The sequence below is a fragment of the Schistocerca cancellata genome, chromosome 2 (assembly GCF_023864275.1).
Source record: "Schistocerca cancellata isolate TAMUIC-IGC-003103 chromosome 2, iqSchCanc2.1, whole genome shotgun sequence".
Taxonomy (NCBI): domain Eukaryota; kingdom Metazoa; phylum Arthropoda; class Insecta; order Orthoptera; family Acrididae; genus Schistocerca; species Schistocerca cancellata.
The window spans coordinates 840,728,993-840,756,658 of record NC_064627.1 but is presented as its reverse complement, the minus strand read 5'-3'; the positions used below and the strand labels follow the sequence as shown (position 1 = coordinate 840,756,658).

The 27,666-nt window shown below is 40.5% G+C and overlaps 1 protein-coding gene across 2 annotated transcripts in view; it reads left to right on the top strand.

Annotated features, from left to right (window-relative positions):
- Positions 1-27,666, top strand: part of LOC126162756 (sodium-independent sulfate anion transporter-like) — a 323,935-nt gene that overhangs the window by 233,134 nt on the left and 63,135 nt on the right. For both annotated transcript variants that reach the window (XM_049919441.1, XM_049919440.1), the window contains exons 4-6: positions 24,962-25,182; positions 26,955-27,120; positions 27,201-27,365. In XM_049919441.1, the coding sequence (XP_049775398.1) occupies positions 24,962-25,182; positions 26,955-27,120; positions 27,201-27,365 (552 nt within the window). The remainder of the gene's footprint in view (positions 1-24,961; positions 25,183-26,954; positions 27,121-27,200; positions 27,366-27,666) is intronic.

The following is a 27,666-nucleotide window of genomic DNA, read 5'->3' as shown; positions in this document are numbered from 1 at the left end:
CAATTTTTACCACAGTTTTTAATAGATTTGGAAAATTCTAGAGTTTCATACACTTTTAAGTATGGTTTGTATGCTGCGCAAAATTCATCGAAGAATCTCTCATACTTATGAAGAAAAGTGTACCTATAGCCACAAATACTGCCGTTAGTAAGTGAAAAAAATAATGAAATTTCACATGTAAAAAAAAATCATTTCGTTATGTTTCCGAACTTCCACTCCTATGAGTGTGAATTCTGAATCTTTACTCGTCATGCTGACAAACTTTTATGAATTTATTTGTAAAAGCATTGACAGTGGAAATTAAAATGTCCTGTGGTGCCTCTCCTATTCCAAGTCGGTCCGTTTGACGTCCTACTCCCCTTAAAGCTCGACCAACATCAGAAATTTAAAGGGAAAAGCCTTATCTTAAAACAGTTCCTTAATTATGCTGAAGGCCCAAAGAATCTGACACTTTAACAGCAAAACAACTTAAATTCAAAATCGGTTGAAGGCCCAACACTTAAAGACTCAATAACATTAATTTTAAAAATGCCAAAGGCTTTATGTAAAACATTTCTTAAATTAGGCTGAAGGCCCAAACCATCTGACGCCTCAAGGGCAAAACAACCTTAGTCTAAAAATCGGCTAGACGCTATACAAGTACAAACAACAAGAACAAACAAGAAAAGGCAGTACACCCAAGGGCGCTCAGAAGTTCCGAGGGTCGGCCTGGAATTCAAACACTAACGCTCGCTTAGGTGAGACAGGCAATCGGCTCAGCCATTGTCGATCCGACGACAACCCAACTGACAGACAGTCAACGGACCCAACGACAAGCTAACCTCCGCTTCACCTGACCAGCACACGACAGGGAGTTCAATGGAACAAAGTAGAAGGTATTGGCGCCCACAACCAATTATACATTGAGCTGTCAAACTACACACTGTGCTGGACAGCAACAACACGATGAGGAAAATACACTGCCTGAATTTATGTCTACGGTCAAGGCAGGTGACCAGAAAGTTAACTGCCACAAGGCAGAAGATTCCGTTGGTGCACTTCAATTCAAATAACCAAGTACAGTTGAACTCCACTGGAGGGTGGCTAACATTTGCCAACTTGAAAGCACACGTTGCTGCTCACGGGAATATCCCGACAGGTGACAACCAACTCCAAACGACACAATGTGACCAGTCGTCACTTGCTGGTAGATTAAGTCAAAACTCAACTTTCATCTCCAGGATCGGTGAGCCACGAACCTGGTAGCAATGGGAACAGCACCACACACTCCGACGCTGCATAGAGGCTGCCAGCGGGCCCTGCCAGATCACGCACTGCGGAGATTCCCTCGCTGCTCCATGCCACCCGACCAACTGCCCGCACACAGCCCAGCCGCAAACTATAAGCGCCAGGCCAAAGATATTCCAAGGTGCAAACATCGATACACACCGCTGCTGCCACCCGCGGAAAGAGAGGATAACAGCATCACGTGATAACTGCGGGAAACTAAACACAGAATAGCAACCAAGGTTTAATCCAACGCGTAGCATGAGCCAGCCACAGCTCACTGTGTTCTGCCTAAGTACAGGAACAGTCTGAGGACGATGATTCTCTGTATCAGCGTGATAATGCAGCCTGTCATGCAGCATCGCATGTGGTGCAATTGTTTGTGGATTCCTGAAATGGATTGGCCCACCCAGAATCCCGACCTGAACCCGATGAGACACCTTTGCAATGAGTTAGAACGTTGACATCGAGCCAGACCCCAACGTCCTACGTACCTTCTCTTGTTTCGGCTCCTGGGGAAGAGTAGGCTGCCGTAGCTCCACACACGTTTAGACACATCACTGAAAGTGTCTCCAGCAGAGTTGAAGTCGTCATAAAGCCGAAGGCTTGGCACGCCCCATAATAATGTCTGCTAACAGTGTGCAACTTATTAAATGCATTAATAAAACAGCTTAAGATCTTTCAATTAATGTGGTCACTAAATGGCTCTGAGCACTATGGGACTCAACATCTTAGGTCATAAGTCCCCTAGAACTTAGAACGACTTAAACCTAACTAACCTAAGGACATCACACACACCCATGCCCAAGGCAGGATTCGAACCTGCGACCGTAGCAGTCCCCCGGTTCCGGACTGCAGCGCCAGAACCGCTAGACTACCGCGGCCGGCGTGCTCACTAAGTTGTATCTTATAATAAGATATATCTAGCGGCTATGCCTGTGCGCGAATGCGGCGAGTTTGTCGTGGTTCGCAAAAACATTAAGAAATTGTGTTGGCTATGAGTCTCAAGCTGCTGCATTCGGCTAAGACGACGACAGCGTACCCAAGGAGACGTTGTTGCACGTCTAGTGCATCTTACGCCGGCTCACGTTCGTGACGTCATTGTGCCTTCAGACGATCTTGAACCGGAGGATTCCTTCGTACGTAAGAGCAAATGTCGTACAGTGCTAAGGTCGTATATATCTGAGCGAAAGGTGAATGTGGATATCGGCTGCACGACTGTGCCTGTACGCCTTAACAGGTATGGTAAGTGACTATTGCTGGAAAAAGGCCAGAGCCAACATGAGTTTGATGTGACTGAACTGAAGACTTACTCGAAATCAAAATTTACTGTGTCGCTGTTAATAGGGAGACATAGCCACAAGTGAATACACCGAGTGGCTTATCTCGAGAAGAAGATTAGTGTTTAACGTCCCGTCGACAACGACGTCATTAGAGACGGAGCAGAAGCTCACATTAGGGAAGGACGGAAAAGTAAGGCGACCGTGCGCTTTCGAAGGAATCATCCGCGCATTTGCCTTAAGTGATTTAAGGACATCATGGAAAACCTAAATCAGGAGGCTGGACGTGGGTTCGAAACGTAGTCTTCCCGAAGGCTTATCTCAAGGGACTGTAATAGGACCACTGCCGTCCACAACATACATGATATTCCAGAGTCGTCACTTCGATGTTCGGCAGATACCTGGAATTTCGTTTTTGGAGTCTGCAGCTGAATGTAGCCCAAAAAAATACTACTGTTCACACGTTTCATACGACACCCTTTTGTGGACGGAAAATGTCATCTGATTTGCCGTTACAGACAAAATGTTTTTTTCAGTGAAATTTTACGTCGACATTTGATAGAACGACCCCAGACAGTCGAGTACAATGATCTTTTTAACGAGGTGTGTTAACAGAGACGATAAAAGAAGAGCAGTATCTGACACTCCAGAAGCGACTTCGTAAGAGCACTGGCTGACGGTAGCAGACTCACAGCACTGCCCGCACCGACACACGAGTCGGGAAAGTCGGGCACGTCCAAGACGTTTTCGCAGATCAGTTTTAAAGTGAAACATATAGCGGCCTCTGTTAGTAGTCTGCCTACATGGCTTGCTCAGTCGATAATAACAATGTACACGGAAATATTGATGAATATTTGTCGGTCACATATTCCTTACTCGACTTGCCTCGTCTCATATGCCGGTCCACGCAGCTCCAACTGTTCGCTTCTTCCATGCAGCAGCACTATTCCACCACTACTGCAGTTTTTGGACCAAGCAAAGTGCTGCAGTGCTTAGTTCACTGGACTCATATCCTGGAGGACAACGATTCAGATCCGCCTCCAATCATCCAGATTCATGCCTTTCGCGATATCCTTAAATTGCTCCAAGCAAATGTCTGGATGGTTCCCTTGAAAAAAGGCACGGACGACTTCCTTCGCCATTATCCCTTAGTCCGAGCTTTTGCTCAGCGCATAATGACCACGCTGTCAACGGGATGTTAAAATCTAATCTCCTACTTTCTTCCTTGGAGTACTGGATATTTTTCGTGCTTCGCTATCCCTATTAAAATGTATCGTTAAACCGAATAGTTCACTAGACTGTTTTCGAGCGCTATATCGAATTGATACATGAAAATCTGCTTTAATATTTTTTTTTCCTTTTTGTAACGGGAAAGAAACCGACGTTTCTCATCAGTGCTGGGTGTTGCGTAAGACACGAGATTTGGTAGCAGAGCATGTTGGGCCCAACCCAGAGGTACATGGATCAGAATGTAATGAATGGCAGGGGAAAGTTGTACTACTGAGTTGAGCTGTGAGTAAGCAGTTTTCTTAAGTATATTTTATTTCACAAAAATCTTATCCGTTAGAAATGGAACACCAATGATAACAACTGTAGATAATAACACTGACTTATTAACTGTGAATCATGCATGGAATTTCATGGTTAAGTGCTAAAGATTTGTATTCCAACATCACATACTCTTGTACATAACAATTTAAGTAGAATGCATTTAATCTTAATAATGACCAGCTGACTGATAATTAATATAATAGAACAATTCAGTCTTAATTTGATAAATTAATGAAACAAGAACTTGGATGTAACGATTAAAATTAATTAAAACTGTACATCAGTTTACTTGAATAAGGCTCCAAAAGCCACAGTTTTAACACATGAGTTAAGCTATCATTGGATAAACATGGAATAATTGTGCAACCATTCTTTCCATACCCCACAGACTGTATGCAAGTACGAGGTTGTGTGTACTAGGACCATTCAACAAGTAATACATTTCTTTCTTGAACCAGGTTCGTTTTATTCAGGATTCCAATACATCATATTATTCCCCACTCTTTTGTCTGAAGAAAAAAAAAAAGGTTTTCCAACATAACCTTCGTGAAATGCGACGAGCTTACGCCACCACGCTGTATGTCTCCACAGTATCACTCTAGTGGTCGATACGAAACCAACATCTTGCTGCATCAAACAAACAGGTGGAAGTCGAAAGGTGCGAGATACGCACTGAAGGGAGGGTGAAGAAGAAGAGTTCATTGAAGTTTTGTGAGCCCCTCGCAGATGCGCAGACTTGTATGAGGTCTTGCGTTGTCATGAAAAAGGAGAAGTTCGTATGCATTTTTTTGATGACAAACACACTGAAGTCGTTTCTTTAATTATCCTTATCCATTACGGATATTTTAGAACCGTGACTGTATATGGAATGTAAATAAGTTATACACAACTGCAACCAGTCACTTTTTTCAATAATAATGCTTTATTATATGAACCGGTTTTCGAACCTTTTCAAGTTCATCTTCAGATGGTTTTGGGAGGATCCAGGAAGTTACATCATTACTGGTAGTAGCATAATGCTGGGTGCTGGTTTTCGACAGTATAGGCGGCTTTTTTCGTATCTGTCTGCCTCCATTTTGATGTCCAGAACACTTTCACATAAACTATATTAGTTTACACTTTGACAGTGTCACTTTACCAGCATCCAGCATGCGCTTTACAACTGTTGCTTATAACAATTTCTTGAGTGTAACACAATACCCTTCAGAGGTGATTGTTGTACCATGAGGGAGGACATCAAACAGAATAAACCCTGCAGGGTCCTAGGAGGATGTCGCCATGACTTTACCAGCTGAGATTGCAGCTGTGAACTTTTTCTTCAGAGGAGAGGTGGTGTCCCGCCACTCCATGGGTTTTCGTTGTGTTCGAAGTGATGAACCCATATTTCATCGCCTTTGATGACATTCGATAAAACATTGTCATGATCAGCCTCGTAATAACGCACAAGCAATTACGCACAGTTGGTCCTTCATTGCTCTTTATGGTCTTGTTAGGAGGTGAGGAACCTAGTGGGCAAGCACCTTTGAGTACCCCAACTACTAACCGAATGTGTCAGCACTACCAACTCAGATGTCCAATTGTGTAGCGATGCATTTGAGATTTGTTGAAAACCTCGAATGAGAATGCCAACATGTTCCAACATTGCAGAAATCACTGCTGGCCGGCACACAGGAGGTCGGACAGGTTTGGGCAACCTTGCTGCGATAATGATAGACGCCTCGCCCGTTGATTCATCATACTTTGTTCAGTTCCAGGTCTCTGTAGACATTCTGCAATCGCCTATGAACGTCTGCCAAGCTCTAGTTTTCTGACAAAAGAACACTTCATGATGTCCACCATCAAACTCCCCATTTTTTCAGCCAAAATGGATCGAGGAAAATAATGTGTTGCGTTACTTCATCAATACCCCTCATGAGTATGGTTGTATGTATGTGTGTCTGGAATCTCTTTCCAAACTGGTGGATCGACTTCAACCAAATTTTGGACACAATCAGCAAACTTGACTAGTATTAGCTCTGTTGGGTTTGTAACCACCTAGCACCAACAGAAGCAGAGAAAATGACAAAAACGTGTTTTACAGCCCCTGTCATATGGGCTTCCCTGTGTGACAGGTGTGTTGGAGCAGTATCAGCCTTTTTTATTGACCTGCTTTGCAGGGGCCCCACTGCTGGTGGAAGGTTGAGATGGATAGACGAGGGGATGGGCAGAAATCAAATGTCTCTAAGCACTATGGGATGTAACATCTGAGGTCATCAGTCCCCTAGACTTAGAAACTACTTAAACTAACTAACCTAACGACATCACATACATCCATTCCCAAGGCAGGATTCGAACATGCGACTTAAGCAGGCTTGCAGTTCCAGACTGAAGCGCCTAGAATCGCTAGGCCACAGCGGCCGACAGGGGATGGGCAGAGGGAGGAGGGAAGGAGGGGATGGATAGAGAGAGGAAGAGCATGAGAGCATTGGTGTGGAGAGAGAGAGAGAGAGACGAAGGAGAGGAGGGATGGAGAGAGGGGCATAGGAGAGGATAGATAGGGAGAGGGTTGTAGGAGGAGATGGAAAAGAACAGGGGGCAGGAAGAAATGAATGGAGGGGGACAGAAAAGACTGATAGGGAAGGAGGAGCTGGAAGAGATGGACAGAGAGAGGGGGCCAGAGGAGAGGAATAGCTTCAATCTTCTAGGGCAATTTCAAGTGATTTTGAGGTTCTGTACGTAATAGGATGTATTATTATTACCTCTATCATAGAAATCTAATGATGTGAATGTAAATGGATTTTAAATACATTTACCTGAAGTAGAAAACATTTCATATACTGAAATATATATGATATTATATTATATTAAGGCACATTATCTATTGCAGGTAATGCATTTAAAGTATATTTACGTAGACATTATTACATTTCTCTTCCTGGCGGGAATGTAAAATATTGTATTTTGTACAGAACAACAAAATCACTAGAGATTGGCCTACAGGGCTGAAACTAGTTGAGAACAAAGAAAATACACAAAAATTGGAAAATGGCACCGTCTTTTAATAAATTCATTGCTGTGGTATTCACTGTGAAAAAAATCTATATTTTACTGTTTATGACAGCTATTGTACATAGTTTTGGTATGACATATAATAGAAAACTTTATTTTCTCTCATAAATTATTAATACAGCATAAATTATTAACTAGAAGCAAAAGAAAGAGTCTATTAATAAGGGCTGAGAAAATATCTTTTTCAAAGATTTCTGTTTTTATTATCATTTTGTTTTCATTGCGTTTCTCTGATCAAATAAAACTCACTTTTTATGTCATTAAAGTCAAATTTAGCAGGTGAATAATAAAAAAAGTGTCTATTACATAAAGTGCGGACTGCTTACACTGGTGTTGTGACACCAGTGCTTGAGCAGTGCAACCGTCAGCACTCGCAAAGCATGCCTTTACGTGTTCAACCGGCTGTAGGCCCAACGACAAGCAATTATCTGCGAATTCTTTTTTTATTAGCACAGAAGGTAATACAGACCGAAACTAGGGAGCAGCAAAAGTACTGGATGGAGCAACAAGTAAACGATATATCCCCTCCACTTTTTTGCTTGCTTCCTCCACCATCGCGTCTCGCTTCAGTACTCAGTCGGCAAAAATCGGAAGCCTTCAGTCCAATGACGCATTTGCCTCAGCACCCGCTCGCCGACCTCAGAGATCCTACAACAACCTAGCGCAGAAGCAGCAAGAACTCCTTTATTGGAAATGAGCGAACTGTGTAGGCCGCGGCTGTGTGAACGAAGTGTAGTCTTTCCACATACACCGTGTTGGCAACAGACGCCTGTTCGATGGCAATTATGGATGTGACATCGAACGATAAATATCGATATTCCTTATAATCGTATATAGTAGCACTAGGTATCGATATCGACGATCGGTCGAATAATATTTACCGACATATCTGCACCAATAATTTAGGTTTAGAGTTCAGATCGTAACGTACGATTTCGCTTGCTATTTGAAACTGGATCAATAAAAAAAGTAAGGAAAACCAAATTTAATATTAAAAAATAGAAAAAGTTATACTACATTGTATGAAATACCAGGCAGGAAAAACACTCAGAATACAGACAATACAGAAGAAACTTATTTTCTAAGGAAAATAAAAAAAAATAATTTACTGGAATTTTCTGCTTTTAATCTTTTCTCTGAGCAAAAATCGCTTCACCAGCTATTGAAAATAGGCTTCCTGTCGCAACTGAAGTCCCTTCGATTGTTAAATACTTCCTAGCTATCTGATACACATTGTGGATGGGTTATCTGCTAACTGTCCAGGAGGTGGCATCCATAAATGTAATAATTCTGGAAAAGTGTCTTCATTTTCAAGAATTATTCTCTCCTTTTTTTGCCCTTTCACAATTCGAGAATTACAAAAAGATGGTTCAAATGGCTCTGAGCAGTATGGGACTTAACTGCTGAGGTCATCAGTCCCCTAGAACTTAGAACTACTTAAACCTAATTAACCTAACGACATCACACACATCCATGCCCGAGGCAGGATTCAAACCTGCGACCGTAGCGGTCGCGCGGTTGCAGACTGTAGCGCCTAGAACCGCTCGGCCACCACGGCCGGCTCGAGAATTACATTTAAAACTTTTCTACCAACCTTACTTTCGAGTAGGAAGAATACACTACTGCCGACAGTCCAAATTTCTCTAAAAACTCAAACGAAAAAAAGTGCAGGTACCATTCTTATGTTTAATTATTTCAATATTGAATACCGGCCGGAGTGGCCGAGCGGTTCTAGGTGCTACAGTCTGGAGCCGTACGACCGCTACGGTCGCAGGTTCGAATCCTGCCTCGGGCATGGATGTGTGTGATGTCCTTAGGTTAGTTAGGTTTAAGTAGTTCTAAGTTCTACGTGACTGACGAACTTAGCAGTTAAATCCCATAGTGTGCAAAGCCTTTTGAACCAATATTGAAAATAAACTAGAGCTAAGTTTTCTCTGTTGTGAGCTAAATGGCGAAATAATATTTTCCGATTATATCGCCACAAAATATCGGTATTACCAATATATCAGCTGGATAAATATTAGTTAAACGTATATTTCTACATATTATTATCCTATATTCCAGTCATAGTAGCAGGCGTTTCTTGATGGATGTCACTTGGATGAAATGACACGGGGACAACAATGTGCATTTACAGTCGCGAGTCGAGTCAAAGGCTCCTTCCCGTCAGCAAGAGATGGGAACGCGAGGAGTAGGAAAACATACCTACGTTTCTCAGTTATTTCTTACAGTGTCTTTCTTTCTTGTTTTTCTCTTTTGTCAATTTTAAAGCCCCGTCTGTGTCTGCGCTCCTGGTAGCTGCCTACCTCGCCATTCCCTTAGCACAGCTCCGTTTATACTGTGGTTGTTGCACTCCGATACACTTATGGGAGGCATGATTTAAGGCATTTAGTGCAAAAATGTGATTTGAGTGAAAAAGAGTGTTTAAAATTTAATTTTCTATTTCACCATTGTCTTAGTTTATTACAGCAAGTACAGTAATTTAGTGACTTACTGAACATGTTAGAGCAAAAGTTTATTTATGTTTTCCGTGCATTACCAAAAATTAAAATGTGTGGATCTTTTTTAGCAAGAACTCCGGAAACAGCTGTATTTTCAATCAATATTATTAAGTCACTACTGGTTTCATGGCTTATAGCCACATCATCAGATGTATATAAACATTAAAACATGCTAAACAAAATGGCAGAGATTACAGAAGTCCTAACCTTCATAGTTAAAACCGTAATGTCGCTAGGGCAGACGGTCAGTAAATACAAAGTTGGGCAACAGAAAACCCCCTGTGCCATGTAACACACACCCGCCATCAAGTGAGCACAACATAGAGTCGCGCAAGTGAGCCACAGCAGCCACTGGTCACACATAACATCTACTACCCACAAAACGGTAGTGGCTTAACCCTAGCAATACCAAGGCATTTTATATAAAGCACGTTTCCAAGGGAGAGGGAGGGAGAGTATTTTAAGCCCACCTGAAAAAAAATTAAAAATACAAAATTCTTTAACTGTTGTTTAATTATACTAGCAATACCGTTTTAAAGAGTTCATCATGTGCCATTAGAGTCCAGAACCTCGAAATTCCTTTTAGCACATTCTGGCCAACGTCAACACACTTTAAATAGCATGTACTATTGAGTTTACGACCACCAGAGAAAATTTTAAAAATGTAAATTTCGTTCATCTTAATTCAATTTGACTCCAAACAGACTGTTTAATGAGACACTTATGTGTAAGTAAGGCCTTGAGCCCAGAAATGTTGAATACTACATACATTTGGGAAAATGACATCTGCTAATGAAACTTAGAGTTTTAAGTTAAGTTTAACTGAAAAACTGAAGACAGATATGGAATGTGGTAGAGGAATTCGTTAAATACTATAAACATGTTTTCAGTATTTTAAAATATAAAGAAACAGACTAAAATATTTTCAAAACATGAACATAAAACATACCCCACCCCCTTCCATGGTACTGTGAGCTGTTTGTGGAGTTGTTGCTAAAAATGGTAAAACCACAGCAGCAGGTGCTTCAAACACAGAGTCATTGTAAAGCATGTGGACTTAAGATTAATAACACTGCAAGATTATTAATAACGTTGCACTACATATTACTGTACTGTTGTGCTGTTTCTGCAGTACAACTTATTAACTTAAGAAAACAATAGCATAACAGTACTTTTAGCCCAGGGCAACCGCATGTTTTCATATTAACAGGAGAAAATCATTTTTCCCATATTCTTGATTTAGAAATTTTGAGGACCTCGTTATCTGCTCATTATTTTCTCCTGTTGGTTTCTACAGTGCGCTTTTATTACCGGCTATAAACATGAACAAGCTAACAGTGTCACTATAGTAAAAATTGGTTTTACGTTTACAGATTTCTCGTTATCCTGTTATTTACGTTAGTTTCTGTTGGCCCCATCGTAAGCCCTATTATATCAATTAATTGTTTTTCTTCTTTTTAAAAATTTCGTTCAGATAATACTTCCCACAGACTGCACTGTCAAACCACTACCACAAGCTTCAACACTGATTTCGATATCGATTGATGTGGAAATTACACCGTGTTGGTGCTCAGGCACAGCCTGTAAGATAATGTATAACATAAAACTGCACAATTTATTATGTAAATCATTTTGACTTCTGTGAGAAATATATATGGCATTTCTAAAATGTTTCTGCAATGTTCCATCACCTAATTGTACTCTAAACTGCAATAAATCGTCAAACATAGCATTTAAATTTGTTTTTCTCTTAAAATCAAATCATGTAATCCACAAAACAATATTCAAGAAACATTTATTTCAGCTTAGTACAATTAGTTTATATTACTTTCACAGGATTTTCATTGGGGGGAATTCTTCTGCAACCTTACTTTTGTTTGTTACAACATAAACAAAATTACCATTATGACTACAATGCTTTATACGTGGCTGGTAAAGCACACGCAACTTTCAAAGGACACCTTTAACCTGCACACAGTGTGGATAAACTTATTTTTATACTCTAACAGTAGCCACGTTCAAACAACAATGGTGAAATACTGACTTTTAAAATGTAACTCGAAGCTGCCTGCAGTCGAGTCGCTGAAAGTTGCAGTGGGTTGGTCGTAGCAGCTAAAAATGGTTCAAATGGCTCTGAGCACTATGGGACTTGACTTCTGAGGTCATCAGTCCCCTAGAACTTTGAACTACTTAAACCTAACTAACCTAAGGACATCACACACATCAATGCCCGAGGCAGGATTCGAACCTGCGACCGTAGCGTCGCGCGGCGTAGCAGCTAGGCGTGTCGGCTGCAGCCAATCAAGTTACGCGATTTTCTAAACATCTCTAAAGGACTCGGTGTTGCGGAGCTCTATAGATTGCTATTGTTTTCGAAAGCAACCGTTTGCACTTCGTAGTTGAAAGCCCGGCAACAGCCAATTATCAGAAATCAACTTACGCCGACTCGACTACGCATCAATTCATGTCTGTGGACGAACCATGTAGGCGACAATATAATTAAAGGAAAGTTGCTGGGTGACATACGTCACCTGCGCGACTACTCAAGGGTTAACTGCTTTACAATAAACCAACCTTGGATATACTGATAGCATATCCAATCGGAAAGATCTCTTATGCAACATTCTTCCTGAAATTACACTGAGGTGACATAGTAATGGAATACCTAATAATATCGTGTCGCATCTCTTTCAGCCCAGCACGGTGCAGCAGCTCGACTTGACATGGACTCAACAAGTCACTGAGAGTCTCCTGCAGAAAGACTGAACCATGGTGCCTCTGTAGCCATCCATAATTGCGAAAGTGTTGTCAGAGCAGGATTCTGTGCACGACCTGACCTCTCGATTATGTCCCATAAATGTTCGATGTCATTCATGTCTGGCGATCTGGATGGCCAAATCATTCGCTCGAATTATCCAGAATGTTCTTCAAACCAATCGCGAGCAGTTTTGACCAGGTGACATGGCGCATTGTCATCCATAAAAATTCTATCGTAGTCTGAGAACACGAAGTCCATGAATGGCGCAAATGGTCTCCAAGTAGCCGAACATAATCATTTCCGGTCAATGATCGGATCAGTTACACCAGGGGACAGCCCACACCAATATGGAGCCTCCACCACTTTGCACAGTGCCCTGTTGAGAACTTGGGTCCAGGCTTCGCAGGGTCTGCGCCACACTCAAGACCTACCACCAGCTCTTACCAAGTGAAATCGGGATTCATCTGATCAAACCACAATTTTCCAGCCATCTAGTGTCCAGCCGATATGGTCACGAGCCCAGGTAGGCGATGTCATGCTGTTGGCAAAGGCACTCGCGTCGGTCGTCTACTCCCATAGCCCATTAACGTCGTGTTTCGCCGTACTGTCCAAACTGATGTGGTCGTCGTACGTCCGACATTGATTTCTGGGGTTATTTCACGCAGTGTTGCTTGTCTCTTGTCTGTTAGCACTGACAACCCTACGCGAACGCCGCTGCTCTTTGTCGTTATGTGAAGGCATTGTCCATGATTGGGGGGGGGGGGGGGGGTAATACCTGAAATCTGGTATTCTTGCCACAGTCTTGACCCTGTGAATCTCGGAATATTGAATTCTCTAACGGTTTCGGAAATCGAATGTTCCGAGCGTCTAGCTCCAACTACCGTTTCACGTTCAAAGTCTGTTGATTCCCGTCATTCTGCCATAACCACGTGAAAAATCTTTTCACACGAATCACCTGAGTGCAAATGACAGCCCCGCTAATGCACTGCCCTGTACCTTGTGTACGCGATACCACCATCATCTTTGTATGTGCATATCGCTATCCCACGATTTTTGTCACCTCAGTGTATAATTGTTGTATAGTTGCCATGGAATCAGTAAAGCGTTATGCTTAGGGAATCGTCACTCTCCTTTTTTTTCCAACGTAATTCCCGACAACGGAAATACTTACCAAATGACTACTATCCTTACTCATCAAAGCGGTTGAAGCCAGCAGAGGTACTGACTAGGTCTATGTCTCCTCCATCACTACAATTTCTGGGATTATTAATAGAGATATTTTATTTTGAGCCACCCTTTTCTTGTGATATTTTATCACAGATAGTATATTTTTCGATTCCCTCCGTTTCACTTTTTATTCATTTAAGGAGTACAAGAAATCTTACGAATATCAGTCACTCTGTTGACTATGCTTTTACACTTCACAATGCTAAAAGTTTTGAGTAAACCATATCCACGCCCCATTGCTCACTTACAAGTCGTTGTAGACTATAGAAAAATGAGACAACTTCACTCACTGCCAAAAAAACTCTCGTGCCTTATCGATTAACTGGGTTTCATGAAAGCACGTTACAGAGTCGTTCACGCTCAAATGTGTTAATTGTTTGCACTAGACATTATAAAATTAATTAAATGAAGGCTGTTGTACAACAATTAATCACTGAGCGCCACGCACTTTAGATCGCACAGGTTGGCATTAGTTCCCAAGACGACTTCGAACTTCTACCGACGAGTACCGATTGGGGATACGGTACAAATGAAACCTCCTGCAGCAAATGAAAAGAAACGTAAGGCGATATGCTACTTAAAACAGATACCTGACAGTTGGATAACCGCTATTTGAATTTTGAAGAAGCAAGCTTTTCATCAGGCTACCTTCCATTCGGAAAGTGGGTGCTGTTATGTGACATAAATTACAGAATGCAGCAATCAGTCGTCCTTTTTTAGATTTTGTTACGAAAAATCTAGATTTCGGCTAGTAGCTAGCCATTCTCAATGCACTATATTTTTAAGTCCTTGTTGTTCGGGCGTCAGTCACTGTTCTTTGACGCCCGGACAACAGGGACTTACATGCATTGAGAATAAAATATACTGCGTTGAGAATGATTAGCTACTAGCTGAAATCTGGATTTGTGTATTAAAATCTAAAAACGGACGACTGATTGCTGCACTCTATAATTTCTAAGCAAGCTTTTGTTGAGTGTGTTTCGTCGTGCATCTGTTTCGTTACACCAAGAGCCATTTGAGGTTTGTAAAGATGTGCGCACCTTGTGACTTGGAAAATGGGAGAGCGACTTTTTCGTTTCCTAGTAGAGTAACATTTCCGAGTCGGAAACCGTACTATGGAAATCTTGCTTATACTCCAGTCAATGAAGGAAAATCAGGCGAAAATATTCTGTAGTCGCAATATTTGCACAATGCTAGAAGGGAGTCTCCCGAACAACATGCTGAAAGTACTGACCGGTAGGGTGTGAGCAATGGGTTTGTGGGGCTCTTAAAGAGCATTTCTTTTTAGTTTTTCTTGAACAAATATAAAACCGCGGCTCCTAGCGAAAATGTTTTCCAGTTCAAAACGAACTACTTTATATTTCTTACAAAAAAGGTACTATTCATTTTTTTCTTTAGGATTAATACACTGAAGCGCCAAAGAAGCTGATTTAGCCATGCGTACTCACATACAGAGACACGTAAACAGGCAGAATACAGCGTTGCAGTCGGAAGTGCCTATGTTAAGACAAGTGCCTGGCGCTGTTGTTAGATCGGTTACTACTGCTACAATGGCAGGTTATCAAGATTTAAGTGAGCCACCTAAAGGCGATTTTTGTATCGACATTGTACGAAGTGTAATATCTACATCTACATCATACTCCACACTCCGTCGTCAGGCCACAAAGGCCCATCGGGACCATCCGACCGCCGTGTCATCCTCAGATGCGGATGCGGATAGGAGGGACGTGTGGTCAGCACACCGCTCTCCCGGTCGTTATGACGGTTTTCTTTGACCGGAGTCGCTACTATTCGGTCGAGTAGCTCCTCAATTGGCATCACGAGGCTGAGTGCAGCCGCCATGCAGCACATGGCGGCTGCATGGTCACCCATCCAAGTGCCGGCCACGCCCGACAGTGCTTAACTTCGGTGATCTCACGGAAACCGGTGTATCCACTGCGGCAAGGCCGTTGCCATATCATACTCCGCAAGCCACCTAATGGTGTGTGGCGGAGGCTTGTAACGACTGCCAATGGAGTTTGTTGAGCATCTATGTAAGGCTCTCGCACCGACCAAACGATCCCGTGACGAAACGCGCCATTCTTCGGTGGATCTTCTCTATCTCTTCTATTAGTCCTACTTGGCAAGTCTCAGTCTGGTATCTGCTTTTCCTGCTGTTTGTTTTATTTGGTCACTCCACTTAAGGTCGCTCTTGATATTTACTCCTAAATATTTTTGGTCTCTGACTGAGCCGCTTACTTATTTTACGTAAGATCTAAACTTCTTAGGGTTTTTACTCAGATCGTCTGATAAAATTTTACTTTCAAAGTCATTGAACCTTTATCCTCATTACTCTCCTTACGATCATTTTCGCTTCGTTCAGCTTTTGCTTGTCAGCTTGATTTTGACTTCTTTTGAAAATGAACTGAAGCTCTTCTTCTTTACGCAACAATTTTCTAACATGGCTATTAAACCACGGTGGTTGTTGCCTGTCACGTAAGACCCTGCTTGGGACATACTTGTCTAAGACATTTTGAACGATGCTTTTGAATTTTTTCTGTTTATGCTACCCATCTTCGTCCTCATCTCTGAATATTTGATACTGACTACTCAAATACTCTTCAATTTGAATGCTGACACACTTGCTAAGCAAAAATATCTTCCTGCCTTTCTTGATATAGTATTTCTTGCAAAACCTGTACTCGTAGTTGCCTTATGATCACTGATACCTTCATCTGTGATAACTGATTCGAAAAGTTTAGGTTTGTTTGTTGCTAGGAGGTATGAGATGTTACCTTTACGAGTTAGTTTTCTAACTATCTGCTCGAAGTAATTTTCGGACAAGACATTCAGAATTATGTCAGACGAATCCCTGCCGTACACCAGGTTTGATAGCATGACTCTTCTAATCGATACCCGACAACACTACAGATCCTGACCCAAGTGGTCTGTAAAAGCATCCGATTACCGTTTTTTACCGATCTTTGATGCTTGACTTCCCCAGATTAATTCACATTCGGGATTCGCGATAACCTCGCTAGATATTGTTGAGTTCTTTACTGCAATAAATACACCGCCACCATTGGTGACTAACCTATTCTTAAGATAAATATTCCAATCTGAGCCTAGGATTTCATTGCTATTCACTTCCGGTTTCAACCAGCTTTCTTTTCCTAATACTCTTTGAGCATTACAACCTCGAATATGCGATTCTGGGACCTTTCTTGGATGCTCCTGTAGTTGACTAATATCATATTAACCTTTCCCATATCCAATCTCTGAGAAGAAATTCTAAAAATCAAATAAAAACAGTCTCGATCGCGTTTTCACATTTTTATTCGTTAGCAACTGGTTTCGGCCCTTCCCTCAGACCATCTCCAGGCTTCTATGGACCTCGCTCCGTCTGCCACCACCAGCAGCCATAACGGCGGGGTAAAGCGTGAATATGGTATAAGGTAAGGGCAGAAGGCGGTTGCTAATGAATAAAAATCTGAAAACGCGACCGAAACTGTTTTTATTTGATTTTTTGCATTTTATACCGATCGCTGCTTTGTTCGAATTGCAGAATGAATGCTTTCTAAAATTTCGATCTCTGAGAACCTTGTGGCCGATGTAACTTCGGTTTTGCCAGGCAGTTCGTCTCTGATCCCAAGGAGGGTTTCTCTATTCAGATTGCTACTTACCGTAAAGAAGGCACTAGTTCTAGACAGGCACAATTCAAAGACACTTACATATATCTTTCGGCCACAGCCTTCAACAGTAAAAGAGAGACACACACACCATTCACACACACAAACAAGCAAACCTCACTCACACACGACCGCCAACTCCAACATGTTGGTGGTTGTGCTTGTGTGAGATGTGCTTGTTTGTGTGTGTGAATGGTGAGTGTCTCTCTTTCACTGATGAAGGCTGTGGCCGAAAGCAATATGTAAGTGTCTTTCAGTTGCGCCTGTTCTTTATGGTAAGTATCAGTCTGTCTTTTCCTACATTGTGAATTCGAGGCAACTCCATTAATGTTCATACATGCAGTATGGTGCTACAGATAATAGACAATGCTGGTTCACCAAGATCAGCAGATCTCAGGGGCATGCATACATGCTACAATCTCAAAATTGGTGACTGTGTGCTCTAGGTCCTTATGGTTCTTAGTCACTTGTATGTTTTCTATCATTTATGCGTCATGTTATTGATATGTTCAGCTCATTTTAGTGAATATTTTCCCGGTATTTTAGGACATAAAAACATGGATGCTGCTGTTACAGGTCCATTTTCGTATTTGTAAACTAAATGAATTCTCATGAAAAGCAGCTGCCCCCACTACACTTCTCTGTCCCACCCATCCTCCTTTGGTGCCATACGTTTAGCAAACATAATTTAATAGTCAGCCTTTACCAAGAAAACATAGAAAATTTGTACCAAACCAGGCAAGAATAGGATTTTGGCTAGCTTTGGCTTCAACTGATGGAAACCATTATCTTCAGCTAATTTAATTAGAGAATAAAATGTTCGGCTGCCAGCCATGTCAGGTGGTTAAAATACCACAATTTTTTGATCTACTACTTGACCATTGTGACTTCACAACGTCTAAAGTACACTATGTGATCAAAAGTATCCGGACACCCAAACAAATTCATTTTTCATAATAGCTGCATTGTGCTGCCACCTACTGCCAGGTACTCCATATCAGCGACCTCAGTAGTCATCAGATATCCTGAGAGAGGAGAATGGGGCACTCCACGAACTCATGGACTTCGAACATGGTCAGGTGATTGGGTGTCACTTGCGTCATGCGCCTGTATGCAAGATTTTCACACTCCTAAACATCCCTAGGTCGACTGTTTCTGATGTGATAGCGAATTGGAAACATGAGGGGACACGTACAGCACAAAAGTCTATAGGCTGATCTTGTCTGTTGGCAGACAGAGACTACCGACAGTTGAAGAGGGTCGTAATGTGTAATAGGCAGACATGTATTTAGACCATCACACAGGAATTCCAAACTGCATCAGGATCCACTGCAAGTACTATGACAGTTAGGTGGGAGGTGAGAAAACTTGGATTTCATGGCCGAGCAGCTGCTCATAAGCCACACAGCAATGACAAATGATGCCTGGCTTGGTGTAAGGAGCATTAACATTGGATGATTGAACAGTGGAAAAATGTTGTGTGGACTGATGAATCACAGTACATAGTGTTGTGATCAAATGGCAGGGTATGAGTATAGCAAATAACCAGTGAACGTCATCTGTCAGCGTGTGTAATGCCAACAGTAAAATTCGGAGGTGGTGGTGTTATGATGTGATTGTGTTTCTCATGGAGGGGGCTTGCACCCCTTGTTGTTTTGCTTGGCACTATCACAGCACAGTCATATCATTGATGTTTTAAGCACCTTCTTGCTTCCCATTGTTGAGGAGCAAATCGGGAATGGCAATTGCATCTTTCAACGTGATCGAGCACCTTTTCATAATGCACGGCCTGTGGCAAAGTGGTTACATGACAATAACATCCCTGTAATGGATTGGCCTGCACTGAGTCCTGACCTGATTCCTACAGAACACCTCTGGGATGTTTTGGAATACCAACTTCATGCCAGACCTCATCGACCAACATCAGTACCTTTCCTCAGTGCAACACTCCATGAAGAATGGGCTGCCATTCCACAAGAAACCTTCCAGCACCTGATTGAACATATGCCTGTGAGAGTGGAAGCTGTCATCAAGGCTAAGGGTTGGCCAACACCATATTGAATTCCAACATTACCAATAGAGGATGCTGTGAACTTGTAAGCCATTGTCAGCCAGATGTCCAAATACTTTTGATCACATAGTGTATATTTGACTGAAAGCTTGTGGCTTTTCAACTACATGATGCAGCTGGAAGCCTGAGAATATTATTCAGTATTGCCACTATGACGCTCTGGATTCTTACAGTTTGAGTAGTAACTGCACTCTTTAGGATAACATGCATTACTTGATGCCAGTTAGTTTAAATGCACACACATGCCCGTTGCTGACTGGCTGTCATTTTATGTCCATGTCTCCATAAAGATGCGTTTCCAGTTTACAATTATTTTGAAAGTTTTGCTGTACTTTACATCCCCTATACTACTCTCATCTTATTATCAGGTTGTTTCTTTCCACACCATATTCAAGGGTGTGATGTTAGAAAATTGTTACTGACCTAGACTATATCTAGGAAGACTTGGAGATGGCCAGTGGCTGGTATTAAGGCTGGCAGCAACTTCTCAAAAAATATACATGTGATTTAATGTGTGTAAATAGATTACATTACCTGACAATGTTTAACTGCACAGTCAATAATTTTTCATGAGGCTCAGTCACGTCCTTCAAAGTACCCAGTACTCCCTGTTACATTTCAATTTGGAATGGTCACATAACTATAGACATGGAGAAAATAGATACCAGACAATGAGTTATTAGAAAACCCTAAAGAGGTATTATTCAACCACAGATGCAGTAGCTTGGAATATCCCTGTTTGATCACTTCTTAGGCACTGTTTATGAGTATGGGATCTTTACTCAATTGGGTTAATAAATTATACAGAGAGTATTCAAAGAAGAGCTGTGTGATTAGAATTGGGTTGTTTAGTTTTTACAACAACATCACAGAAATGTTTAACAAGCAAACTTCAATGGGAGACACTATGGAAGGGATATTTTGAGTCACAGAGAGCCTTGTCTTTGAACTTCAGAGAATCTGCACGTCGTATGAGCTAAGAAGTATTTTACTTCCTCCCAGATATAAAATGTGTAAGGACCATACTGATACAATTACAGAAATTCAGGCTTATATGGATGTGTAAAGACAACTGTTCTTCCTTCATGAAATCCAAAAAGAAATAAAAAGTGTAGAAAAGGATACCATACACTGTGTGCTCTCCACAACAGGTTTCAATTGTGCATACTATTGTAACCTTTCTCTACATGCTAGTTTATCCCCTGAAAGTCTCTTCATTTCTGCATGCCTGCTGCAAATTACATGTACTTGAAGCTGCTTACTGTAGTCAAGTCTTGGTCTCTCTTTACAACCCCCCAACCCCCCCCCCCCCCCCCACCTCTCAAAAGACACTTCCCTCCATTATCAAATTAACTATTCCTTGATGCCTCAGGATGTCTCCTATTAACCTATCCCTTCTGTTAGTCAAGAGAAAATAACCTAGTTACTCAATCTACCCATGACACAAAATTCATCTGGCTACCACGCCTGAAAGACCTATGGAAAAAAAGCATCAAATCATTGAATATTTGGGGCACTAACAGATCCTGTCCCCTGCAGTTTTATTGAGCATATTGACTGAACCCTATTGGACTGGCCCAGTAGGTTACAGTAGCTCCACAATTGGCCTCATAAGAGTTGAGTGTACCCTGCTTGCCAACAGTGCTCAACAGAGCCGGATGGTCACCCATCCATATGCTAGCCAAGCCTGACATCATTTAACTTTGGTGATCTGACAAGAATCAGTGTTACCATTGTGGTACAGCCATTGGCAATTAGTACAGCCATGGCAATTAGTGTGGCAGTTCATTCCAACTTGAGGAGCTGTTCAGAAATTGGCAACATGTAGCCAAACCATCCAGAATACTGTCTCACAGATCTGGATGTATCAGATCTCTAAATATGCAGCCAGGAATAGAACAACCTGCCACCTTGGTGAGGCCCAGGGTGATTTTAAGCCTGACAGAGTGCAAGAAAACTTGTACACCAGATTGTTATTACAAATTAATTTTCTTTAACTTTAAGTACATATCATGGTTTTATAATTGTATATATAGATAGAGCCCAGCAAGGAAATGCCATCTGGTTTTCAGCTGTTTTCCCTAATATGTCTTTCTTGTTATGATGTAGACTTATATGGAGTTCTGAAGGCACTGGAGCAGACACAAAGGCATAACAGTTGAAAGTTTCTCATCTGTAGTGACTCACTCAGTGCAATGCAAGTGGTAAACTTAATGTATCCAGTGGACAAGTTGATTCAGATCATACATGGCACCTTACAGCAAATCTGACACTAAGGCAAGTAGATAGTCTTTTGCTGGGCACCAAGACACATCAGAATACAGATGACACAGCCAACAAAGCAGCCAATTAAGCACATTGGGATGGTTTTGTGCTTTGATGTGCTGTCACCCTGCACACAGTCATTCATTTTTTCACAAACTAATCATGTGTCAGAGGGAAACTGAATGTTGTAAGAGGCAAGCAACAAACCGTGGTCAATCAAAACGAACATGAAAGCATGGTGGACTTCATGCTAACCATACTAGTGGAAGAAAGTACTGTTCAACAGACTGTGAATAGAACACTGCCAATTAAAACATGTTTTCCTACTCCCGTGGGGAGGTGAAGTTTGTAGTGTGCCGCTTGCAGTGCAGAATGATTTAGCTATCAATGTTTTATGGTAAACACTGGCATAATGGCAATCACGACTTTGGTTGGAGATCTGCCCACCATTCTCACCAGTGTAATACATGTTTTGAAATTCTGTGGAATGTTGGGCCTTGTCCTTAAAGTGTTGGGGAGGGGAGGTCAACATGCTATGAATGGATAGCTTGCTCAGGGAGTTTAGTATTCATAGTAATTGATTTTATGTGTGATTCTTCAGTTTACCATGATCACAGTTTTTACAATGTGCAGGTGGATTTTAATGCCTTATAAGCAACTCTGCCTGTGGGACAGCCATCATCCCCTACCCACAAGATTAGCATGCTGACATCTCGTAAGAATCTCGATTATCATTCCCCACATTCAATATCATCATCAGCATCATCATCATCATCATCAAAATTGGAATACCTGTCTCACCAAGTGCATTTTTCTGTAACACAATATTTCAAGAGTTTCTATCTTTCTGTTGTTTATATTGCTAATCTTACCTGTTCCATTTCCACATAAGGCTACTACTAATCCTCATCAGAATATCATGGAAATTTTGAGGTTACATTATTGTATATAAATTTTATTAATCTCCATAAAAAGACCAAATATTTGTTTTAAATTATTGATATACATTAAAATTCATGCTGTGGCTTACTGAATTAATTTACAAAAAACAACTGTGACAACCTAGCTCCTATACCAACAAAAATCATGGGTCTGTGGGTTCAGTAAGACTTGAAATGGGATACAGATGTAAGTAACTTGTCAAAGCAACTCTCAACGGTGTGCTACAGTTTGAAGATATTAAAAACTACAAAAAGTAGATGGTGAGGCAGGCACACTATGCACAATTCAGTTCACAGCTTTGTTGTGGAATCATTTTCTGAGGAAATACGGTTTCTGAAGAAATACAACTCAGAGTGTAACTGTATTTTGAATGCAAAAATGAGGCCTGAGGATAATTTCTGGCCTTAAAAATAGAATCTTGTACACCTCCTTTTACTGAGCTTGGAGTTATGTTTCATGTTTATATCTTATGAAAAATGATAAACTATTGCTGGATGAGGATGTACACATATGACACGAGCACAATTAGATAGCCCCCAAATGTATTCCAGAACATCATTGTATCAGAAAAGTGTAAATCATTATGTTATTATATATACAGTAACATGTCAAAAGAAATACACATCGTCCCTAAGACAATATTTAATAACAGACTAAAGGGTCATTCCAAGTAAAGGGGACTAGGGGTCCCCACTCAACCATCTTCAAATCTAATGAAATTTGGTGTGGAGGCTCTATACAGTCTTTGATGGTTACACACCAAATTTCAGTTCAAGAGAAAATCAATTAATTGTAATCAGCTCAGAATAAGCAGTTTTTCCAATGATGCTACAGCATTCATAGTTGACACCTTTGAAGCAGATGAAGAAATTCCAGCAGTCTCAATTCCAAGTTTACAACCATGATAGTATGTTACTTGTATCTATGGAAATTTTTGGTGAATCGGAAATGTGTGAAGTTTCACATGAACAACATGACGTCCTCATCATTTTTATGCACCCAAACAGTCATGCCCATTCCTTCCATTGGCTGTCTGCTAGAGATACCTGCTGGATTCCTGACTTTAGAAGCCCCATTATCATCATTATCATCATCATCATCATCATCATCATAATAATAACCAGGAAGACAATACAGTTATCCTGAATCTGTCATTGACAAAATTGTAGAAGTGCTTAACCAAAAATGGAACTGACCTTTCAGTATTTTCATTCTGCAAATTTGCTGTGTTTTGTACTATACTTGTTTTTATGTCATGTATTAAAATAATGTTTGAAACTGACTTATACACTCGAATAAAAATAATTAATTATGGAACTTAATGAGCAAATGTTTGCTAGAAGTTTTAAAAAGGCCTAGCTCTTTAAAATCCTCTAAGAATTCAACCACACAAGATAGTGGTCTGAAATTTGGTATATAACCATCAAAGACCGTTTAGAACCTTCACACCAAATTTCATTAGCTTTGGAGATGGTCAAGTGGGACACTTTCTAACATTGGTCCCTTTGATGTGGAATGACCCTAAAGGCACTGCTAACAAAGCACTGCTATTACTCTGCGCAAGAATTTCTAAGTAGAAAAAAACCATAACTTTACTTGAGATGTATTTCAATCAGCTAAATGTAGTGTAAAATGTTCATATGTATATACATTTTTTTTGTTTTTACTCTATGTCCTGTTATGTTATGTTAGTCTGACATGTCCAATATTACTTCTACAATCCTGTACTTTATGCTAAATCTGGATCAAGAAATATTCTTGCAAATTTTGTTGAATTTCTTTAGCACTCGTATCATACCACACATCAATGATAAAATTAAAACATTCATTAACTTTAGCTTTATTTTTAATGTGAGCCATCATTTCACTGTAGACACTGGCCTATCATGAGGACACTGCTACAGTATCTGTGGAACACACACACACACACACACACACACACATCATTAACTGTAGCTTTATTTTTAATGTGAGCCAGCATTTCATTGTAAACACTGGCCTATCATGAGGACACTGGTACAGTAACTGTGGAAAACTCACACACACACACACACACACATGCCACTGTGGTGTGTGTGTGTGTGTGTGTGTGTGTGTGTGTGTGTGTGTGTGTGTGTGTGTGTTTGCATGCATGCACACACAAATATGTGTACTATCCGTTACAATAACTGACATAACAATAATAGTTCTTCCATTTTTCTTAAAATAGTAACACTGGAAGTTTCTAGGTGGTCACTTTGTTAACTTTTTATGGTGCTCTCCACAATAATGAATAAATTAAGGTTTTACAACAATAAGCAAGATTTGAAATAATAATTTTATGTAGTTCAATAAAAATAGGTAGCTGTAATAATGGTGTCTGATACATGATTTTTTTCTTATAGGTTTCCTAGTGGAGTTTGTTTCTGTCCCAGTTGTGACAGGCTTCACATCTGCTGCTGCTCTCATTATAGCATGCTCACAGGTCAAGGGCCTGTTGGGCCTAAGCATCAAGGGTCACAATTTTGCTGAGACAGTGGTTGCAATCTTTGAAAACATTGGATCAACTCGTCTCTGGGATGCTATACTGTCACTCTTCTGCATTACAGCATTATTAACACTCCGGGTAAGATGATTTTTAGCTGTTTTATTTACAAGGCACTAGCTTAAGCTAATGATAGCTAACATAGATTTATAAAAGTTGGGTCACTCCTAATAAGAAAGATTTTTATGCTTCCCCAAAACTTCAAAATTTGAAATAAACCATTAGATGAAAACTCTTGTTAAGAGAGAACAAATTTAGATGGTGAGATGGATTGCATATCAGCCAGACTCATTCTGTGGTACTCAGTACATAACAAAAAGGAGTGCATAAATCCAAACCGAGAGATACGGTCACTTGACAAAAATAAATACCCCTCTGGAACAATACATAAAATAAACTGCCTAGCAAGTTCCCACACAATCATTATAAATATTTGCCGAATGGTTTTGCTGAAGGATATATGTCTAATTCACATTAGGCAAGAAGTGAACAGATTTCCTTCATACCTCCCTAAAAATTGGTGTCAGAAATTTTTTTACTACAGTGCTCAATGGTAAATTATTAAGAGTAGTGGAAGCACCAAGTAGTTATCAAGACTCAATCTTGACCAAGAGAGCCACACATCAACAGATCAGTAGGAACTGAATAGATGCCATATCACATAAGATTCAGAGAGAAATGTTTCTCTTGAAGCCTATGAATGACCTGGTGCTGATAATCCAAATATCACCAAACTGAGTAATTATTGGAGATTAATATGCTGCAGGTGCCCCTTTGAAATGAATAGGTTGACACAGGGTGGGAATACTCATGACAGAAAAAAAGTGCAGTGAAAATCACACCAGATGACTAGAAACATAAAATACTGTTGTTGGATGATAGATTGTATGGGCTTAGTAAGCCACCAGCCCACTTACTGAAATGTGTTATATCCTCACTTTTAAATGGAGATAGTCCTGTGGTGAGTGTCTGACTTTTGATAGTTTTGTCTTGGTTAGCTAGTTTCTGTTTCTTGAAACACAGATAATGCTGCCTGTCAGCACTCCATCTATGTGCGGCACAGAAACTGATCTTTTTCAGTTTGAACATAACATTGTTTCCATTCATGAAGGGATAGCCTCCACAAAGCTGTTTCATTAATAAGGAGTAAATGTAATCAAACAGTGAGACTAGAATCATATTTTAATAGTGTCTTGCAATGTCTGAAAAACAATTTTAAAAAATACATTCAAGTTTCTAAAGAATACTCTGTCATAGCATATTAGTGCACGACTATAATCACAACCTTGATCTGTGTCCCTAGGATGCGATAAGTTTAATCAAAATTGATCAACTCAGAGACAGTCGAAAAATGTGTTCTTAAGCTGTGATAGAAAGTGAAAATAGAAAGATTCTGTGGAGCCTTAAGGAAAATGACATTAGAAATGTCTTCCTCAGTATGGAACAATGACACAGTTACAGTATTTCTGTGAATTAATTTTTGAGTTTTAACTATGTACTCAACATTCCAACACAGATGATGAAACACCAAATTACAATAAATCTAGCTAAGTACAAAGGTATACATGTATTACGTAATTCTGTCACTCTTTCCTTCTCATCCCGTCTGGTAACCCTCCCCTGACACGGGGTTCTGGGTGACTATTCTGAACTGTACCTCTTTTTCTAAACCTCTCCACTCCTTTCCCTTCACCCCTCCCCCTTCCCTCCAACTCTTCTGTCAGAAGAAGGAGCCATTGGCTCCAAAAGCTTGCATACATTAAACCTTTTTGTGTGTGTGTTCTCCTGCCACCACTTGGTGAGTAGATTTTTTATCTGCCCAATTACACCACTCCACTATTTTCTGCTTACAGAAACTTAAGGACCTAAAATTTAAGGATACCAGCTCCCTGACAGTGAGAATCATTTCAAAATTTATATGGTGCATTTCTACATGGCGGAATGCAGTCATTGTCATTATAAGCACAGCTGTTGCTTATTATGTTAGTGAAGATGAAAAAATACCATTCATTCTCACAGGTATGTTATGAAACTGTATGATCTGATTCAAATACTGGAGTTTTACATATCCAACACTAATTATTTGTTTACTAATGCAGGAAGAATAGAACCTGGCCTGCCAACTGTAACTCCCCCACCATTCAGCACTTCATTTGACAATAAAACACTTTCATTTGGTGATATGTGCTCTTATCTTGGAAGTGGCCTTGCAGTTGTTCCCATTGTTGCCATACTGGGAAATGTGGCAATTGCAAAAGCATTTTGTAAGTATTTATTAATATGCAGATTACATAGATTAAAGTATGATAATAGCAGATAAACTATCCCACTATGAAACTGGTACAGGAAAAGAGACAATAAACAAATTCAGTTTCATGAGACAGAAATTCCAGTACTGTAACATATTTTAATCTGATTCTAAAAAGTATACATTTTATTCTTTTTATTGTGTTACACATCTACCAAATTCAGTCACACATTTTGTGAATAAAATCATTTAAAATGCCTACTGAAATTCATACAACAAGCAAACATTTTATTTGTTGTGAAATTCCTTTCAGATAA